Here is a 20963-nt window from a genome sequence, read left to right as displayed (position 1 = left end):
ATTATATTATATTATGACATATTATATAATATAATATATATATATTATATTATATTGCTTTAATCTTATATCCAAGCATAAAGTGAAGTAGCTTCACAACTACTTTACTTGTGTAAAGAGACTGTTGACCTTCCTTAACTTCTTCTCCAGAGTAGTTGATAATAAGGTGATAACCTTTTTTTCAACTTGTATGTTGAAAATATGTAACTTCTGCATTGATTTTACCCTGGTATTTCTTGAGTCTTGCTTCTACTGATGAAACTTCAATAAAAGTCAAAACTGGACTGTGTAGTGACCCCTCCCATAATGTGTTCCATTATGGACTACTAAAACAATTGATGTGAAGTCAACCACCTCAGTATACAAGTAGATTAGTCACAAGGTTATTTAATGCTTAAGCTTACACTCGGATATGAGATTAAAACAAGAATATAATTTCTTGCTGATTATCTTGTACTTGTAATCAAACAGAAAACCTTTCCTCAATTATCCAAACAGTGTTGGAATAGATTGACACTGGCTTGGTCAGGTAAATCTGTTTTTCTCTAGGAGCACATTTAGGAAAAGACATTCAAATCCATGATTAGTTACAATATTAGATGAGATGCAATAAATTCTTGGAGTTTTTATGTAAAGCAATTTTCCAGTATATGATCTGAACATCTTGGATAACTATCTGGCTTGTTGCAGATTGGTAAATCCTTTCATCTGTGTGTGTGTGTTATGATCAAGTGTTTCAAGTATAATTTATTCATGATTTTTTTTTCTGTTAAAATTATCTTTGATTAATTTATTAATTATGTTACGTGCTTTCCACATAAGATATTCCAGGTTTCATAGGTTTTTTGTGCCACTTGTTAATATTATCATATATTTTTGTCACATATGCTTCTTTTTCCATCACAAAAAATTATAAACCCAAAGATATTGCAGTATTATAATTTATTTTCTTGTTTATATCCTTAAGGATTTATTTTTTGTAAGGAGGTTTGGTGGGGATCTTATATATAGTAATATCAGCATAATCTATGGTGATACATATAAATTTTGCTAGTTTTCTGTGCAGTCTGTTTCGTGTTCAGACCTTTCAAAATGTTAGCCATGATGTATACTTTGGGTATGTGTTTAGGTGCCAGTGCATAAGCTTATAACTACATATTTGATGTCAAAAGTAGAGAACAGATGTCTTGATGCCTGGTATTTTATATATTGAAGCTGCAAACTTTGCACTTTTTTTAGTAATTATATCTGTCATTCTTGTTAAATTGCTGTTGGTTTTAAGTAAGTTTCAACGACATCATGTATTAGTGAATAACCTCTTTTATGATGTTAGAAATACATGATGACATAAAATAACTATCTTTGTTTATTAGTTATTAATTGTACAAATATCTTTAGAATAATTTTTTGTATTTCTTTATTATTTAGGATGGGAAGGAGGAGATGAATGGTTAAGAGCCCAGTTTAAATTATATCTGCTAAGTTTGTTGAGAACATCACAGATGGATGGTAAGTATTTATCATCATCATTCCTTGATACGTAACTTCACAGTACAGTATATCATGATGGTGTTACTATATATTGTGCAGTTAAGTTTACACATATTATGTGAGTACTCCATCAACAGTTTTCTTCCAAATCTGTTATTTTTAAGGTAGTGTTTGGATCTTACCAAGGCCATGTTTATTATTTTAGAAATGAAATTTGAGTTGTAGCTATTAGAGAGAAAGGTCAATTTAATATGCTGAAGTTTTTTGATATAAAAGAGCTTCAGTGGAACATGAAGTGTGTACACAGTGAACTAATGGGTTTGATAATGCCAACCTTTGAAGATAATGATGATGATGCATAGTGGCATAGATGTATCTTTTTTTGTGGATATGATTCTAGGATAGTATAAAATTAATTTTTTTGAAGAAAAACATCTAATTTTGATATTGAAGAATTTGAAACAACATCTATGTCATCTATATAATCAAACAGAAAGATGCAATGCAAATGAAGGTATTCAAGATATGTTTTTCAAATCTCTCCATGGAATAGTTGGCCAGAGGAGGTGAGATTGGAGAATCAACTGCTATTCCCCCCCCCCCCCCTTTTTTTTTTTAAAGCTTTTACTGATGTAAAAAATAATCAGCACTAATAACAAAATCACTTTCATGATATCAGAAGGAAAATCTTTCTGTAATTTTAGTTTATCTCTTATCAGAATAGTAGTAAAAGGAGAAACTACATCCAAGCTGATTAAATTATCAGTGGATAAGCTGATTGTAGAAGAATGACATTGGATAAAAATGGAAATAGCGTGACTGATGCAAAGAACATAGTGGAGTTGTTCAATGAACTCATTATTGGGGTATTTCATCTTGAGAAGTAAGTTTTAATACTAAAGGGATAGGGCAGGTTCGGGGTTTAGAAGTGCAAGAGCAGAATATGTTTCAAATATTGAGTACTCTGGATGTCAATAAAGCAGTGAGACTGGATGGAATTTGACCATAGGTTTTGAGAGAATGTGCTAAAGAACTGACAACTCCCTTGACCTGGCTTTTCAATAAAAGTCTGGCCATGGGGAGGGTACCCAAGGAATGGAAGGAGGGTGAGATAGTGCCATTGCATGAGGGTGGTAGCAGACTGGAAGTGTCAAACTAGACCAGTTTGTATTTCATCAGTAGTTGTTAAGATCTTGGTGAAATTAGTGAGGGATCATTTACAGCATTGGGTAGATGAGGGTAATGTTATCTGTGAGAGCACCCCATTAACAACATGGATTTGTTAATGGGGTGCTCTTGCTATTGTAATATGATTACCTTTTATAATAAAGTGACAAGAGTGGTTGATGAGGAAAAGGCATATCTGCCATTTTTTGGGCACTTTTACAAAGGCATTTGACAGGGTGCCACTTGATAAGCTGATATGTAAGTAGCATCACATGGGTTTATATGTCAGGTTAGTGAACTGGATTCAGGTTTGACTATCTGATAGGTATCAGAGAGTTATGTATGTGGGAGCAGTATCAAAGGAGGGGTAGAAGGTTACAAGTGTGGGGGGGGTCCCACATGGGTCAGTATTGGGACCTGTATTGTTTAACCTTTATATCAATGACATTGTCAATGGATTGCAAGGGAATATTCAGTTGTTTGCAGATGATGTAAAGCTGGGGAAGGTTATTAGTAATAGTGCAGATGTGGTAGCAATGCAAGAAGATTTGAATAAATTGGACAGATGGGCAAATAAATGGGGGATATCAATTTAATGTAGCTAAATATAAAGTCTTGAAGTTTGGGATACATCAATGGGAGGCTACATACTCTGTTGGAGGAAGTGGGGGAGGCAAGGGATGTGGGGATGATGATTGATAGAAACCTGAAATTCGGCAAACATATTGCAAAGGTGGGGAATGTAACCCAGAGGATTGCTGCAATACTGAGAAGAAGCTGGCCTGCAGAGATAAGAGTTGTCATTCCATTGTATAAAACCCTGATCAGACCGAAGGGGATAAATTAACTGTGGAAAGAGTGCAGAGGCAGATAAAAAAAAAAATGGTATCAGGATTGTACAATGTTAGTTATGAAGATAGGCTGAGGGAATGTGGAGTACCGAGTTTGGTATAGAAAAGAAGGAGAGGTGATATGAATGAAACTTTTAAACTACCGAGAAATAATTACAGGGTTGACATCAGGGAGTTCTTTCGTTTCGTGGAATATGGGAGAAGGAGCGAGGATAATGGGCCATCCTTGGAAGTATGAAAGGAAGTTGTGAGCAAGAAGGTGAGGAGTGGTTTCTTTGCATGTAGAGTGGTTGAACCATGGAATGCATTGCCTGATAGAATGGTGAGAGCATGAATGGTTAATGAATTTGTTCTTTCTAGAATGGACCTTCCATGATGAGTATTGTGACTCCATGGAAGCCTGAATCATAATAATAAAGCATTTTATGAATAACTTGTTAATAAAACTTGTTTGGTCACAATTCTTGTTTGTGAAGTCATTAAAAATTTTTTTGTAGGAAGGGAAATTACTGTGTAGACAGGAAGTGCTGTAGATCAATGTTTGGCTATCTTATATTTAGGATTGTTTGTGGAATCCCCTACAGATTGCAGAAGCATATTTTCCTGTATACTTTGGGAAGCCCATGCAGTCTAGAGCTTTAGCCTGATAAGCACAGATTTCTTTTTTTTTTTTTTGTTGTTGTTTCTGAAGACATCTTGCCTATGCCAGATATTTGCATAATTTATAATAGGGGAATTTATCTAAGATCAGATGGAGTGGCCCTTAGTTTGTAGATTTTAGGTAATCAATAAAAACCTTGTATCATACATAAGTTTTTTTAAAAATGTAATGTTTGTGTCATTGCTCAAGTTGTAGTTTACTTGATGGTAGATCTTGATGTTTTTTGTATATGTAACGATGCTTTTGATATAAGGGTCAGTATGTGAAAGTAATGCCTCCTAGATTTTTTTTTTTTTTTCCCCAATTCAAGTGCAGCAGAAAGCTTTTGCAACTTAGTAGATAATAGTAATCTTTAGTTCCACCATACTGAGTGGTGCTGTGATTGGTCACATGAGTGCAGCACACAAGTAGTTCAGAATGGCGGCTGCTATTAAATGTATGCAGGGAGCCTAATCAAATTCCTTACTGTAGATGTGAGCCAGATAGAGATTCATGCTCATCTAAAAATGTGCAAAGGTAACATGATACTGTTAACCTGAGTACAGTTAGATTCTTAGTCCACTGAGAGGTCCTCAACCATGACAGTGCCCAGTCTCATACTGGTTTCTGCACAAGGGATATAGTTGCAACATTTGACTGGACTTTCTCATCCCTCCCATAGGCCAGATCTGATATCCTCTGACTACTACTACTACTACCTGTTCGGTCTTCTGAAGGATGTACTCCAACGACTCCATTTTGCATACAACAAGAATCTGAAATCTGAAATAAACTGCTTCTGTGAGTAACTTCAGCATTGGAATAAACATCTCTGCAGGGTCAACATATAGTATATCTCTCAGTGATGACAAAAGTGTATAGAGAATGATGGAGACCACTGAAAAATGACAATGTTTGTTAAAGATGCTTTGCCTTTCACAAACATTGGCATTTTTCAGCATGAAACATTGTAAAAGTCATAGCTCAATTAAATTTTCTGGTGAAAAAACATTAGAGGCATTACTTTCATGCCATTCCTCATATAACTTTTTCCATTTTTCATATCCACTCTGACTATGATGATGTTACTAGTTTTGAGCTAATTGCTCTGCTTTCCCCCCCCCCCCACTAATACAATTTGTTTTCTTTTTTTATTTGGGGGGGGGGAGGTGATTCCAGTCTAATGTTATCTGCTAGATCACAGAGCAACCTTCTGATGGTGTGACTGACTCTTACCATTATATAATTACATGAACACAGAATTCGCTAAGGTGCAAGTACAAAATTGAATCCATTTACAAGGATACCTGGTTTTCCACTTATTTAAACTTATATGTTGTTCATAGATGTTAATAAAGAACTTTAATAACTCAGAGAGCCTGTGGAAATGGTGTTTGCACTCCTCAGTGCTGAACCGCTCAAAGATAGACTTCGAGTTCAAGGCTAATTGCTGAGCAGAGGAACTTTTACTAAGTCTTTTTTCAACCGGCTCCCGAGGTAGTTGATCTCTGGCCCGGCCAAGCAGGTTTTTTAGCTGGCCTGGTTGGCCAAGTGGTTAGCATTTCCGCTTTCCAGCCTTTTGGCTTTAGAGCGGAAATGCTAACCACTCAGCTCGAATCTCGCCGTGAGAATGAATATTTGTGATTGTCTTTGAAAGTGGTGGTGTGTGATAGATGGTATTGTGTAGTTGCAATTCGTTGTAGTTTGTAGATTGAGTGAGTGGTGTAGACAGAGAGAGTTGTATAGTAGATGCCCTTCCTCGATGAGTCTTTGGACTCCCTGAAGGTGTCATGTAATAATAATAATAATTAACAACACAGAAGTAAAAATGTTTTGAATATCTAATCCAGTATTTTGCCTAACTGTAACTGAGATACTTTCATGGATAATTCAATAAGAACGAAGAATGTCAAGCACCAGTTTTTTTTTTTTTTTTTTTTTTTTAACTACATTCCGTGGACAGTGCATTATCCAATTGTTTGACACTGGGTGTTGGTTGATTTAGACTTAGAATTGTGATCTCCCAGAATTTGGAAGTTTTTTACATCCATATCTGTTTAGATTAAGAGTGTTCTGTAAAACAGAAGCAGGTTCTCAGAATAACTTACTTTTGGAGGCACTAAGTCTTTTCAGAATAACAGTTTTTCTTCTGTCTTATTGGTTGTCAAGCACATGGTCTATTAATCCACTTTCTTCATATTGGTTCATAACTATATAATGTTGTTCTTCTCTTTGTTGCACTGCATATCTGCTAGACTATTCATACTAATCTAGGAATCTACATATGCTTTACAGAACACGCAAAACAAATAAAATAAAATAGATGGATGTAAAGAATTTCGAAACATCTGAAAGACTGTAATTCTATGCTTCAATCAATAAAAAATAAATTAATTAAAAATAGCCACGATTAACTACTTAACTACTAGACACAGAGGACATAAGTCAAGATATATGAATGCTTGCTTGATATTCTGTGATATTATTCAAATTACTATTTTTACCTTATTATCTTTGTCCTTGAAAATGTCTCAGTTACTGTTAGTCAAAATATTAGATCCAAATTTCAGCTTTTTTTTTTTTTTTTACTTTCATGTTGAAACCCATTAAAGTTCATTATTAATAAAATCCATTATTCATTTCAGAATAATGTGTAGTCTGATAAATGATAAATCACTTTTTCTTCAGTTGATGTTTAGATGTACAGTGCCCATGGCCTGTAGAATTTGTGAACTGTTCTCGGGATTCATATCTTTTGAAAAATTAGTACTATAGAGCACTGCGTAATGACAGTTTTCTTCCTCTACCAGAAGAAAATTGTTGTGTAGCTTTAGGAAAGATTTATTTTGATTGGTTAGCCTTGTGTGCATGTTTTTTTTTTTTTAATCTGCTTTTCCAACCATGAAAGATTGTAAACTTAGCCCACCCATATTAGGTAGTTTCAAAACATCTACAGACAAGATAGAACTCTTTCAAGCTACTTCAGGTTTCTAGTACACATGATAATGATTTCACACCAGGCAATTTACACACACACACATGCTCTTTATCATAAACAAGAGAACATGTGGTTCTCTTGTTTATATCCACTTTGCTCCCCCCCCTCCAAATATAACAATTATTCCATGAAATAAAGATGTTTCATCTAAACATTCATGTGTGGTTTCCATACTATAATGGAATCAAGAAAACAGGATTGCAGATATGGCTACTGGGTCAGTTTTGATTATTATTCTCCATTACAGCTATTTAAAAATAAAAATAAAAAAAAACCTATTCGGAAATGTCGTTTATCATGTTTACTTCTCTGGCAGAACAATACACATTAATTGAGATTGTATCCAACACAGATGAGATGCATAGGGTTTGTTTTTTTAACTTTTTACAGTGAATCAACTTTTGTAATTAGATGGTAGACTGACTCCACACAGGATTAAATGAGAGAAGACGTCGATGTTATGTAGAAGTCATTATAGATCAGAAAGACTATTTTTGGAATCTTATCAGCACTCCCATGACCTTAATAACTATGGCTGCATTGATTTGTCAAACATCTGGGAAACATATTCTGAAACCAAATAGCTGAACTTCTCCAAATTAATTTGATGGTTATCTTGCCCATAGAGAATTAAGAAATTAGGAAATTACTCCCCCTCCCCCTCCAGTTATAGTTTGAATTGTTTCTGCATTGAGTGAGTGAGCACTTTGTGAATTGAGTTCTGTGCGCGTGTCACAGTTGTATTTTTTGCTTGCTGTTATGCATTGTACAATTAGATCTAGTTAGTCAATTATTTTATATCTATATACTAAATGTTCATTTACCTCTTTATGTTTGCCAAATATTTTAAGTGATTTTTTGTTCTTGCGTGACACCTACACAGTCTGAGAACTCATTTCAGGAGGTCATCATACAACACTACACAGTTCATCATCTACATTCCAGCAGTCCACTGGCAGATGGTGAATTGTTGTACAATTCACCATCTGCCACTCACTTTATAGCATATTGATCCTTTAATTATGAAATATACTGATTTGCATGTTTTATGAAACAAAAAAATCTAAGTTTCCAGGAGGATAAACATACTACCTCTGTACAAAAATGTACAAAAAACACTTTGGGAAGTATCACGGTCATCTAACAAATCATGTTTCTATAGTTCTGCCAAAGCTGTGTTGAGGTTACTGCCAAGACTATGATGTCAGGAGTTGGGTGAGGAATATATCATTGTACTAGCTCTCCTCCCCCTGTTTCATCTTACATGAAACAAACGTCATTAAAAGTCAAGTATCGAGAAATAGACACATATAACATAAAACTGCTGTAGAGATGTACATCGTCTCTGTTTTTCAAATTTGATATTTGAAACTGTGACATTTACCTTCGTAATAGAAGCTGAACTTTTAACTTCTCTAGTTAATATTTATTCTTTGCCCAGTGACACATATTCTTTAAGTTTTGTTTTTGTCTCAAATATGACATTTGTTCATATGCTCATTCTAGTATCCCATGTGGCCAACCACCTTACTCGATCAAATTCATATTCCTATTCTAATAGGAATGTGAATAATCTCACACATTCACATTCCTATCAGAATACCAAACATTTCTAAACACTTTTGATCTCTTTCTTGCCTGTTACCTTTATAGGTATCCTATGAATGTTGTTTGTAACGTAGATGATTCATATCATAAGATAGCATTAAGTTTTATCTTCTCCCATGCGGCTGTGCTCTGATAACCACTCTCATCCATCTGTTATCTGGTATTATAAAAGTGGGGGTGAAATAATCTTCAATTTTCTTTGCTTCACTTCTTTGGTTGGATTATTACTCCTAGTTTTCTTGCCTAAACATTTCCACTGGAAACATATATCTTCATCTAAACTTTGGTTCCCCCAAAAGTGTTCTCCCATGATAATGCAAGAATAAATGTGATATTCTTGATTGAAAACTCCATTTCCCTTTTCTTCTTTTCAGAATAGTTGCAAACAAATTATCAGCACTGCAAAACTGATTTTGAGAAGCTCAAAAAGATCCAAATAGGCCATTCTTTCTAGCCATTTGCTAAAGCCATTCACATAACTTTGGTTCTTTGCTGTTTCTCCCCCCCCCCCCCCCGGCAATTCTGTTGCATTCCACAGAAAATAATGTCTTTGCTTTCTTTTTTCTTCTTCCAATCTTGCATTGATGCTCTCATTAAATGTCTTCCTTAAAGTTGTAGAAATAGATATTTTCGAGGATTTGGTGTTGGTGATCAGAGCAAGGAGAAAGAGGAATGCAATGTAAAATGCTGTCAAAACTGTGTCACTTCCAGATATACAACATGCATTGCCTACCTTGACTTTTTCATAAGAAAGAGATCAGAAGAAACTTGTTGCACTTGATTCCAGAAAAGTTGTATCCTATTGGTTGGAGAGGCAGGTATCCTATCTACCTGTCCAGTAAGACTAGCCCTCTTTTTGATAGGATATCGCAGTTTTATATCTTTCTATTCCACTGGTATTTTACTTGCAAATTTGGCCATATTCACCATCCCTAAGAAGAAGAGGTATGACAAATGTATGCTGCTATGAAATTACTATCTGGTTGCATTTGCAGCTTCAATTCTTTCTAAAATAGTGTAAAATAAAACACTAAAATAAAAATTATACACCAACTGGAAGTATACCAACTCTTAAATGGCATGGATCCTGCCACTGTATGCCATGGAAAAGTTTAAAGAAACTCAAATGATTGCTTGTTATATTTCCAGCATTGTTTGATTAAGTTTGCCCCAAAGGCCACTTCAATAAGTGTTCATATTATGATCTATATTCTGACTTCTCAAACTGGATCATCAGCGTCCTTTCTAGTCTCATGTTATGTTTGGTAGTGGATGAATATATCACAGGTCTCCTCCTTAAATTTATGTTCATACAATGTTTTGGTGTGATGTAAACAACAGGTGCTTTTCCGGTCAATTCTATGTAAAGTGTTTAGGGCATGATCAGAAAGACCAGCTTGACCGTAGTTATTATATTTAATGTGCCGTTTATGTTCCTTTTTTATTTAATTTAGTTAATTTATTAATTGGTCAATTGATAGAGCCTCTGCTACTAATGGCTTCGCAAAAAAGTTAAGCAAGTTTTAGCGTGGCTAGCAGGGGTGAATGTTGGTCTTGAAATTCGTGCTTGCTCTTGTTATTATTCAGGGAGTGAGAGGTGTGATTGAAGTCTGATTAGCAGAATAATGAAATTTAAAACCATTTAACCATTTGAAACTATATATTTAGAAATTTATGTACATTTAATCATACAAATACAACATTTATTTTACAAATGATATTCTATCTTTTTCAATTTAGCTAGTTGAATACAAATTCTACCCTACAGTTCTTCTTTATGAGCTGGTCAATAACATTGTCATAAAAAGTTGGTTGTAACTTAATTTTCCCAAGCAACATGCACGCTTGTAAAGGCAGGCTGAAGCTCACTGGCTAGAGCTACGTTGACTACATACGACCTGTGTTTAAGCAACAGAGTGAGATGACGTGAAATGGCTATGCACGCGTACGAAATCACAGTGCTGCTGCTGCGAGGACTTGGAAGCTCCTACAACCGAGCAAGTTAAGGTAGCTTTGACTATACGAGCAAGCATTGGCCTTCGATACACAATGCAAAGCTCAATTATTGCCGTGCAAGCTTACGACATCTTCTGTCTACAAAAATAAAAGCCTAAATGGAATGCTTATAAATGCATGCATTTATTAACAAATAAATATTACTTCTTTCTCAATTAACGAGCTTGCGCAGGCATGGAGACTTTCAACTACTAACCACCAGGGGTGGTTAGTAGTTGAAAGGGGGTTCAATCATTCGATGCTGTTGGCACACTCTCCCTCGATGAGTCTTTGGACTCCCTGAAGGTGTCACATAATAATAATAAATAACTAAACTATAAATTAATTAGTTAATTTATTTTATTTCATTTATTTATTGTAATTTTATTTTCACTAGAGGTCAGGCCAGTAGAATAACCGTTGATCAAATCTCTTCAGTATACTGTGTGAAATGTAATTTAGCTTGTCTCTGTATACATATGTGTATACTCCATATGATAATCCTAATATGAAGGTTGAAACATCGTGAAATTAAAAAAAATTATTTATAACATGGTTGTTGAGTCCATAATTTGTATAAAATGAATTGTATTTACAACCTTTGCTACATGACCCCTGATCTTCAACTTGCTATCTACTAACTACAAGATCAATGGCAATTCATTCCAATCACACCTCAGTTTCTTCTAGCATAATTCCATTAATATAATACGACATTGGATATCTAATCATGCCAGAGTTCATGACTTTGCATTTACTGACATTGAACTGATATCCATTTTCCCATACCCATAATTCCAGCCTAATCAAAACCTTCTGAAAATACTGCATATCAGCAGCACTGCTGATTACCCTACCTATCTTTGCATCATCAACAAATATCTGTATGTTGCCTGTCAAATCCTTCCCTATATCATCAATGTACAGTTTTTGAATAACAGTAGACCAAGGACTGGTCCTTGTGGTACACCAATAGTTTTTTTATTTTTATTTAATTTCATTTTTTTTATTAATCTTTATACTGTTTGTGGGCAGTACTACCCTTACATCATGTCCAGACTTGATATAGGCCTAAGCCTTTACAAGTGTTTCACCCTATGCCTGTTCGAATGTTCGAATTATCATAGTAATCATTCTCTGGTGGCAACGCCATGCCACCAGTGTGCTCTGTAGGGCCCTCAAGGAAAGAACTTATATCCTTTTGCATAAGCCCAAGTTGTTTTAAGTCCTTATAACTATCTGCACTCCATACACCATGTAAAGAGATGGTGGCGCTGATAAACCTCGGAGTTTCCCCATGCTCTTCCTCTATCTTACTAACTGGATCTGGGTTATTTTTATAATAATTTACTTTATTATTATGGCTATAGGCTAGTGGGTGCCCTATTCCCACCATCTGGACATCAACTACCCAAACATCACCACCTCTTTTAATCACTCAGTCTGGCTTATGCAAAGCTGCAGAGGTCCTATAATGTGGTTCCACTGCAGTCTCCCAACCTTTGTTCTTAAAGCGGTTGTTCAGAATGGAGACCACAGCATCATGCCTCCTCACGCGGACCCCATGGGTGTGGAAGCAACACTGGGCTATATGAGACAATGTCTCACTGTTGTGGCAGCCAGCCCTACAGGTGGAGTCGTCACTACCCCATCGAGCTGTGCGGGCTCGAGTAGGCAGGGCATTGATCCTCGTCCTGATAAGGTCAATATACTTGAACCAAGGGAGGAGTCTGGTGCTATCCCTTACCCAATCATGCTGGGAATGCACCAGATATGACTCTTTTAAAGGAGCACCATCTACAAAACAGTGCAACAGAGATGTCCATCTCTTGTGTTCTGTGGGCTGACTCGATGAAAGTACCTTGATAATGGTGGAAAGAGGGGAAAATAGTTCCACTGCATAAAGGTGGTTCCAAGACTGCTGTTGTAAATTACCGACCGATTAGCATATCAGGAATCATTGTCAAGGTCTTAGAGAAATTAGTCAAGAAAAGAATACAGGATTGGATAGATGAAAATGGGATATTGTATGGGGGACAACATGGTTTTGTGAAGGGTAGATCATGCCTCAGTAACTTGCTCATGTTTTATAACACAGTGACGGCTGAACTGGATAGGGGTAATGGGTTTACAGTGATACTACTGGACCTTGCCAAGGCCTTTGATAGGATACCACATGGAACCCTAATCAGTAAACTGGAGCAGATGGGTATAGATATAGGGTTGGTGAGATGGATAAGAGGGTGGTTGAAGGAGAGATATCAAAGAGTGGTTTATTCAGGAGTGGAGTCTAAAAGAAGTCTTGTGACTAGTGGAGTGCCACAGGGCTCTGTTCTTGGACCACTGCTTTTCAATTTGTTCATCAATGATATTGGAAAGGATCTGAGAGGAAGTGTTCACTTGTTTGCTGATGATGCAAAGTTGGGTAGAGCAATTGTGAGTGCACAAGATGTCAAAATTTTACAGGATGATTTGGATAGTTTGGAGGACTGGGCTAGGAAAAATGGATGTCAATTTAATGTGGCAAAGTGTAAGGTTATGCACTTTGGGGTGAAAAGAATAGCAGCAGTATATCGCATTGGTGGAATCATACTCCAGGAGATTGATGAGGCCAGGGATTTGGGAGTGTTGGTGGATAGGGAGTTGAAGTTTAGGGGGCACATTGCAAAAGTAACTAAAACAGCTCACCAAATCACTTGGCTTCTGAAAAATACTTTAACATGCAGAGACAAACAAGTTGTTGTTCCTCTGTATCGAGCCTTAATAAGACCCCATCTGGACTTCTGTGCCCAGCTATGGGCACCAGGGTTTCTTCGTGATGGGGAGGAAGTGGAGAGGGTCCAGAGATGAGTGACCAAGATGATAGCAGGTCTGTGGAATGAACCTTATGAGAATAGGTTGAAGATTTGTGGGTTGCAGAAATTGGACGATAGGCAAAGGAGGGGTGATATGATTGAGACATTCAAATTACTGAAGGGTTTTTATAAGATTGATCCAGAAGATATTTTTGAAAATATGACTGGTGATGGGAGGACTAGGGGCCATGCATGGAAGCTGGGCAAGAGTGTGGTTGACAAGGGTGTTAGAGCTAGGTTCTTTACTTGGAGAGTGGTAAATGAGTGGAATAAGCTTCCAGAGTCTGTTGTGGGTGCTACGACCGTGAATGAGTTCAAGGCAAGGTATGATAGATACTGTGTGAATGTTGAATAGTTGTTCTTGACATGATGTTAGGGCCTCCCTCGATGAGTCTGTCGACTCCTTGGAGTTTTCCGGAACAATGATAATAATAATAATAATAATAATAATGGGACCAGCCTTTAGCCCGCCTAAAGTCTTCTTGTATTAATGGGCTATAGAAAGCCTCTCTGCAGATGGGGGAAGAAGATAGTTCCAACTGCGCAGTTCTTGATAGCCACAAGTGTGGGATCAGCCATCTAAGTGATGGAACCCCAAGCCCACCATCCTTCACCCTCGCATGGAAATATGCAGTAGGAGTGACAGGCGGCAGTCAGTCGGAGCCATGATCTCATGGCTGAACGGATAGCCCTGTCCATTCGGGACAGTACTGAGATATATGTCCTGCCAAGCACCAACTTGTAAAAGCGATGTAGGAGATAGTAGGAAAGGAGAAACAGTCTTTGCTGGGGCTTGAGAGGAGCTTTCCTCAAAAAAGCAATCCCAGCTTCTAGGATAGAAGGGACAGAAGACCTTCCCTTTGGGGTGAACATAATACTGAGGTATCTACACTCTTCCAGGGTCAAAGCATGCAGCTGCCACCCGTGCAGGGAAAACTGTATAGTCTCGACCTTAAGCTTCTTGTCACGACCAGAGGGGACAAGAGCTAAAGAGTAGGACTTCTCTACATTAATAGAAAGGCCTCGAATAGAGAAGAAGTCAACTGCCCGGTCAAGGAGTTCCTGCAAGCCTGTCTTAGTAGAGGCTACGAGAATAAGATCGTCTGCAAAGACCATAGCATTAAAAGAAGAAACGCTTAGAGAGTAGCCTGTATGGCTAGGAAGAGAATGAAGAAACTCATCTATGACGCAGTTAAAGAAAAGGAGAGATAGAGGATCACCCTGGTGAACACCCTGCACAACCCGAATAGAAGTTGCATGGGACCCTGTAGTGATAGTGATGGAGCTACCCAAGTATTGCTCTATAACTTGAATCTTGCAGACTCACATCACATCCCTTGTATACCACTTTTTGGTATCTCAGTCAACCATCCTGTTTTCCATGCTAATATTTTATAATCCAAACCCATATTCTCCAATTTATGCAACAGTCGTCCATGCTGTCAAAAGCCTTAGCAAAATCAAAAGGTATCATGATGTATTAACCCCCCCCCCCCCAGTCTAATTCAATGGTAAAATTATTATAGTATGTGAGCAAATTGCTAAAATTAAGGGAAGGTCAGCAAATTGCTGACCTTCCTTTAGTAAAAACCCATGCTGTTCATTGCAAAGTAGAGATTCATTGTCAACCCATTTCTAAATATGAGTCCTAACCAGTTTTTCCAAAATCTTCACCACCACGCCTGAGATACTGATTGGTCGATAGCTGGATGCATCGGTCTTCACACCACCTTGTGCAATGGGATTACCATACATTCTTTCCGCTCCTGCAGAATCTTCCCTCTTCTGAGACTCAAGTTATATAGGCTGTTCAAAGGAATAGCCAGTTCAGCTGAACACACTTTAGCACTCCTGCAGATATCCCATCAGTCCGTATTGCTGAATTGCTATTGTGCAACAGCTCTAATACAACGTATTCATACACCATTTGTAGCGTTTCTTCATCCCTGAACAACTTTTAATACTATGCAATTACAAATCCATCTGTCCATTGCATTTTCAGCAATGTTCATAATCACTCCTTATAAATCCTTGATTCAGCACGAGAGCATTTAGATTGATTATTGACCAACCCAGTACTCTATTTTTTTCAGATATGCAGTTGCTGCTTCTTGCATTTTCTACAGGTAGTTTCCATTAACTGTTTATCAGAATTTTCATAAGTAATTTCCTCTCTCCTTTAAATTTCTTAAAACAACACATGCAGCAACTACTTAACACATCTTCGCAGTTTAACTCAAACTTCTTGGAACAAAATTTTTCTTCCTCTTTGTTAATTTCGGATATTTCTGTCTGAGAAACAGATTTTTCTCTGCTTTATTTCTCAGAGTATAATCTGCAGGTTTTCATATCCACTGTTAATGTTTCCTTTTTTGTCATATTTATGTCCATTTACGGTACTGATATACTGTAGGTAGATTAGAACTTTAATACGTAATATGCTAGCATAGGATTTTATAATTACTTTGAATTCCTCTTTGACAGCAATTATTTGACCATGAAAGGGAAATTAAAACGGAAGGAGAATGATAATTAGAAAACATCGAGGATAAATATATTAAGAAGTATTAATTGGGTGATATTTCTTAAAATAGGTGCTAATTCAAAATGGTTTGTACTGAGGGATAGCTTGTGCCTCAGTATTATCCATTTTGAAATTTAAGCATAAGTTTATCTTTAATTTTTTCCTACAAATAAATTTCATAATAAACTTGTAGTCAGTTGGATGAATAATCAAGTTCTTCACAAAGTGCATTATAAGCAAAAAGCTATGGAAAGAGTATTGATCTGACAAATACATTATTGAGTATGATAGATATCTTAGCAACAATTAACAATGAGCAACTAAACTATTAATTAAAAATTGCAAAGCAGAATTTCAATTCCAACTAGTCAGTCGAAATGCTAAAGTTAATCTGATAAGCTTTTATAGATATATAAAATGGGATAAGGATGATAGAAACAAGTATAATCAGTTCATCTGGAGTCAATTTGAATGATCCAGCTGTGGTTACAGAAGAATTTGTAAGTTGTTAGTATAGAAAATATGGCTAAACTGAGACAAAATTCACCATATGACATAATGCAGGAGGTAATATTCAATATTTTAAATAACTATCAATTGATGAGATTACAGCTGTTATATCTTTTATTGGCACTAGATATATATTAGGGTTAATACATACATTTTTGATCATCTTTAGCAAATTAATATATTAGAAATGATTTCTTCTGATTGGAAGTTTTTAAATAGTTATTCATAAGAGTGGGTCATCACATAAAGTGAAGAATTATAGATTTACTCTCTCAGTAATACTAAGTGTTATTAATGGAAAAGTTAATCAAAGATCTCATCCAGGATATTCTTCACAGGAATTATTTGTTGAGTATACCAATAGTTTTGTTAAGAGGGAGATTATTTGTCACAAATCTGCTTATGTATGAAGAGGTCACAAGGGAAATAGACCAAAGTAATGACTATGATATCATTTATTGGGATTTTAGTCAATCCTTTCTTAGCATTCCACATAAGAGCCTACACATTAAAATGTACTAAATGATGAACATCTAGTATGATGGTTGGGAAATTGGTTGATTGATAAATAACAGGAAGTGGCATTACAGGAATGCCTTCAAAAGTCCAGGCTATTTTTAGTGGGTTCAGTGTTAGGACCCTTATTGTTTAATATATCCATAAATAATCAAGTCAAATGTTGAGTAAAATCTCTGTCTTTGCCATATAAAGTTGGAGTAGTCAGTTGTTCAGATGGCCCTAAGTTTTTTAAAACACTCAAAGAATGGATAGGGAAGTTGGATTTAAAATTTTAATCTGAATAAATTGCAAATATATCAGATTTTGTAAAAAGAGAAGATTAGATGGATGTAAAATGAACTTTTCTCTCGGCACCATGTCACCTTTATCATCTCTGATTCCTTTTATAGTATTCTTTTCTATCACGGCACTTGCTTGTTTCATTTAGCAATCTTTCAAAACAGTTACTCCAGACATCCAAAAATGGAGTTATTTTTACCTTCAGCTGCATTCCTGTTGAGATGATATTTGACCAGAAATTTTCAAATATGGAAGTATAAAAGTTTTACAGTGGCTGCACTGCATAATTCAGAAGGCTGGTCAGAGGGTCAAATTCCAAATGATTGGAGTAGCTCTCATAGTACTCATCTATAAAAAGAGAAATAAAACAAAATGTGGAAATTGCAGAGATATATCTCTATTGAGTGTTTCTGGTAAGATTTATGCGAGTATACTTGAGAAATGGCTAATAAAAATTGTGGAACAGAAATTTGGTTAAGAACAAACTGGATTCAGGCCAAATAGAGGTTGTCAGGATTCAGATTTTCACTAATGTCCCATTTACACTATATAGTTGAGAAATTTTGGAATATAAGAAGGATTTGTATCAAGTTTTGTAGATCTGGAAAAGGCATATGACAAAGTGCAGAGAGAAAACTTCTTCAAAATAGTACAATTATGTAGTGTAAATGTGACATTATACCAAGCAATACAGTTTCTATTTAATCTGTTAGTCAACAATTAGAATTGAAGGAGGTACATGAAGATGGATAATGTGCACCCTTGTCACTCACGTGATTTTACACGTGTGTGACAAGGGTGCACATTATCTCCACTGTTATTCATTATCTATATGAATTATATTATGTAGGAAAGTAGTATGAAATTGGATACTAAAATAAGTCTGATACTCATAAATAAATCCAGGACATGTCTGCAAGATTCCCTGACTAAATTAAATAACTGTAGTAATAAACTTGGTATGAAAATCAGCAATAAAAAGATAAAGACAATGAAAATAGGCAGAAAAATTGAAAACATCAACTATGTCCTATAGAATAAGTAAAAGTATAGAACAATTTTTAGTGAAGATGGCAAATCAAATTTTGAAATAAACTGCAGAATTAGCAAAGCTGCTATGGTAGGAAGCCAAATGAATAAATTTATATGGAATGAGAGAAAATTAGTCAAAACACTAAACTAGCTGTATACAAGACAGTGTTGAAACCAATTTTTACTTATGTATATTTTTTATGTTGAGTCCATACACAAGAGGTTGGTTGTGATCAACCTATAGTACATTAGTACTATAGGTTGATCACAACCAACCTATAGGTTTTATGGGTAGTGGGTTGGGAAAGGGGGAACTTGTTCACGTTTGATTTAAATGACTGTATATTGTATTCCTTGGGGAACACAACAGAGGGAAGACTGTTCCACAGTACAGCAGTTGCAAGGATGAAGGAGGATGAAAAGAAAGTTGTTCTGTGGGTTTCAAGGTGCACTGTGAAGGGATGTTGAGCAGCAGCTGCACATGTTCCAACGAGCTTAGCATATTAAGTGGGTGAATTATTGATGCTATTTCAGATGAACATTTCCCATGGAAATATTTCTAGAATACACATATTATAGAAACCAATTGTCTGTGCGAAAGCGGGGGGGGAGATGAGTTGGTAAGAGATGAGTCATTAATAAGTCTAATTGCTCTCCTCTGTATTGAGTCAAGCATTTTGAGAGAGCTTTTGGGGGTCCCCACCCCCATGTGTGAGAGCAGTATTAAGTAGCTAGGAAGATTTGTATAAGATTAACAGCTGTTCAGGGATGAAGTAACATCTTGTGTGAAAGAGATCCTAGTTTTTTAGAAGCTGAGGATCCATTGCTTGTGATGTGTTTATGCCAGGAGAAATTTGATGTCAGGGTCGAGAAGAGAAATCTCAAATTGTCTGGAAATTTGGGTGTTGTCAAAAATAATACTGGGAGAAAATGGTTATTTTTTACAACAAATAAGACAGAACTGGGTTTTGTTAGCATTGAAATTGACCAGGTTATCTGAACCCTCCCATAGGAGGATGGCTTGAAAAATCAGAATTGAAGGCAGTGGTGGTTGATGTTCTGTAGGTTGAGATGAATTGTGTAGAGTAAGGTTTATCAAATGAAAGGGATGAGTGCAATGTGCTGTCATCTGCAAAACTGTCTATTGGATTAGAGGTCATCTGAAGTAGGTCATTGATATATATAGCAAGAAGAGGGTTGATGAAAAGGCAGCACCTTGTGGAACGCCAGCATTAGTTGAATGGTGAGAAGATAAGGAACCATCCACCACCACCACACATAGTGTGCATCCAGACAGAAAGCTGGCAATCCAACTACAGAAGTCTTGAGACAGACCAAATGATGGTAGCTTGCTTAGTAAGCCCTTGTGCCAGATCCGGTCAGATGCCTCGGAGATATCAAAGTGCAACCACCTGAGATTCACCAAACTGCTCCATGGCATTTGTCCAGAGATGAGTGTCATATGTGAGCAGATCTCCTGTTGATCGGTAGCGACGGAATCCATACTGGTGGTCATTTATTAGGTGGGTACCTTAAAGGTAGTGTAGGAGTTAGGAATTGATGGTTTTTTCCCCATTATTTTAGACAGGACTGAAGTGAGTGAAATAGGGTAGTAGTTGGATGGCAGTGACTTGTCGCCCTTCTTGGGAATGGGCCAAGAAGGGCGACAAATAGAAATTGAATATAGGCCAATTTCTAGGCTGTAGGATAAATACCAGTGAGGTAAGACAATATATACAGGCAACATAAGATAGGAATCAGTTCTGACGCACAAACTTTCAGGACAATTGGAGGAATGCCATCGAGACCTGGAGACTTTTTTTTTATATCTAATTTGGACAGTATTTTTCTGATCTGTTTCTGGGAAAAGGATATAGTGGGCATTATATGTTTACTATCTGGAATGGTTGGAGGATATTTACCATTGTCAATTATGCATGCTGAGAGCTGGGTTAGAAATAAAACACTTGATCAAAGACTGGAAACTATGGATATAAGACTTCTGAGAAAGATTGGTGCAGTGAAAAGATAGCATCAATAGCAATATCATATTAAAAATGAGGATATTAGGAAAGAACTTGCCATTGTTAGCATTCAGGAATGTGTTAGTAGAATTAATCTTGCGTGGTATGATTATTTAAATAGAATGGGAGAGGAAAGTATAGCAAAATAAGTGCTCTTTGCCTGGAAAAAGATCCAGTGGAAGACCAAGATGTGTGTGTGCATGTGCACTGTGTATTATGGATAAAAAAGCGACTGACTTAATTATCAAGACAGCCTGCTCTCTGGATAAAATATTTTTTTTTGTTTGGGTGAAAAATGGATGAAAGAATATAATATTTGGTCTTCATTATATGAAATGTGTGATGACTTCCAATTAACTACATACCTGCCAAAAAATGTTTTATATTTGATTGCATTTTACATGAGTTAACTGTATGCCATTGAAGTTTCCTGCATATCACAGAATAAGTTACATGTGTTGAAAGTGTAA

At 36.3% G+C, this 20963-nt stretch overlaps 1 protein-coding gene across 2 annotated transcripts in view; it reads left to right on the top strand.

Annotated features, from left to right (window-relative positions):
• Nucleotides 1-20963, top strand: part of LOC150105523 (late secretory pathway protein AVL9 homolog) — a 415642-nt gene that overhangs the window by 307696 nt on the left and 86983 nt on the right. For both annotated transcript variants that reach the window (XM_090394870.1, XM_090394871.1), the window contains exon 12: nucleotides 1429-1509. In XM_090394870.1, coding sequence (XP_090250996.1) covers nucleotides 1429-1509 — 81 coding nt within the window. The remainder of the gene's footprint in view (nucleotides 1-1428; nucleotides 1510-20963) is intronic.

This window comes from Typopeltis vanoorti, chromosome 6, assembly GCF_054136105.1.
Source record: "Typopeltis vanoorti isolate ZY-2024b chromosome 6, IOZ_Tvanoo_1.0, whole genome shotgun sequence".
In the NCBI taxonomy this organism is placed as follows: domain Eukaryota; kingdom Metazoa; phylum Arthropoda; class Arachnida; order Uropygi; family Thelyphonidae; genus Typopeltis; species Typopeltis vanoorti.
Note: the sequence above shows the minus strand (reverse complement) of the source record. Positions and strands in the feature narration are given on the sequence as shown.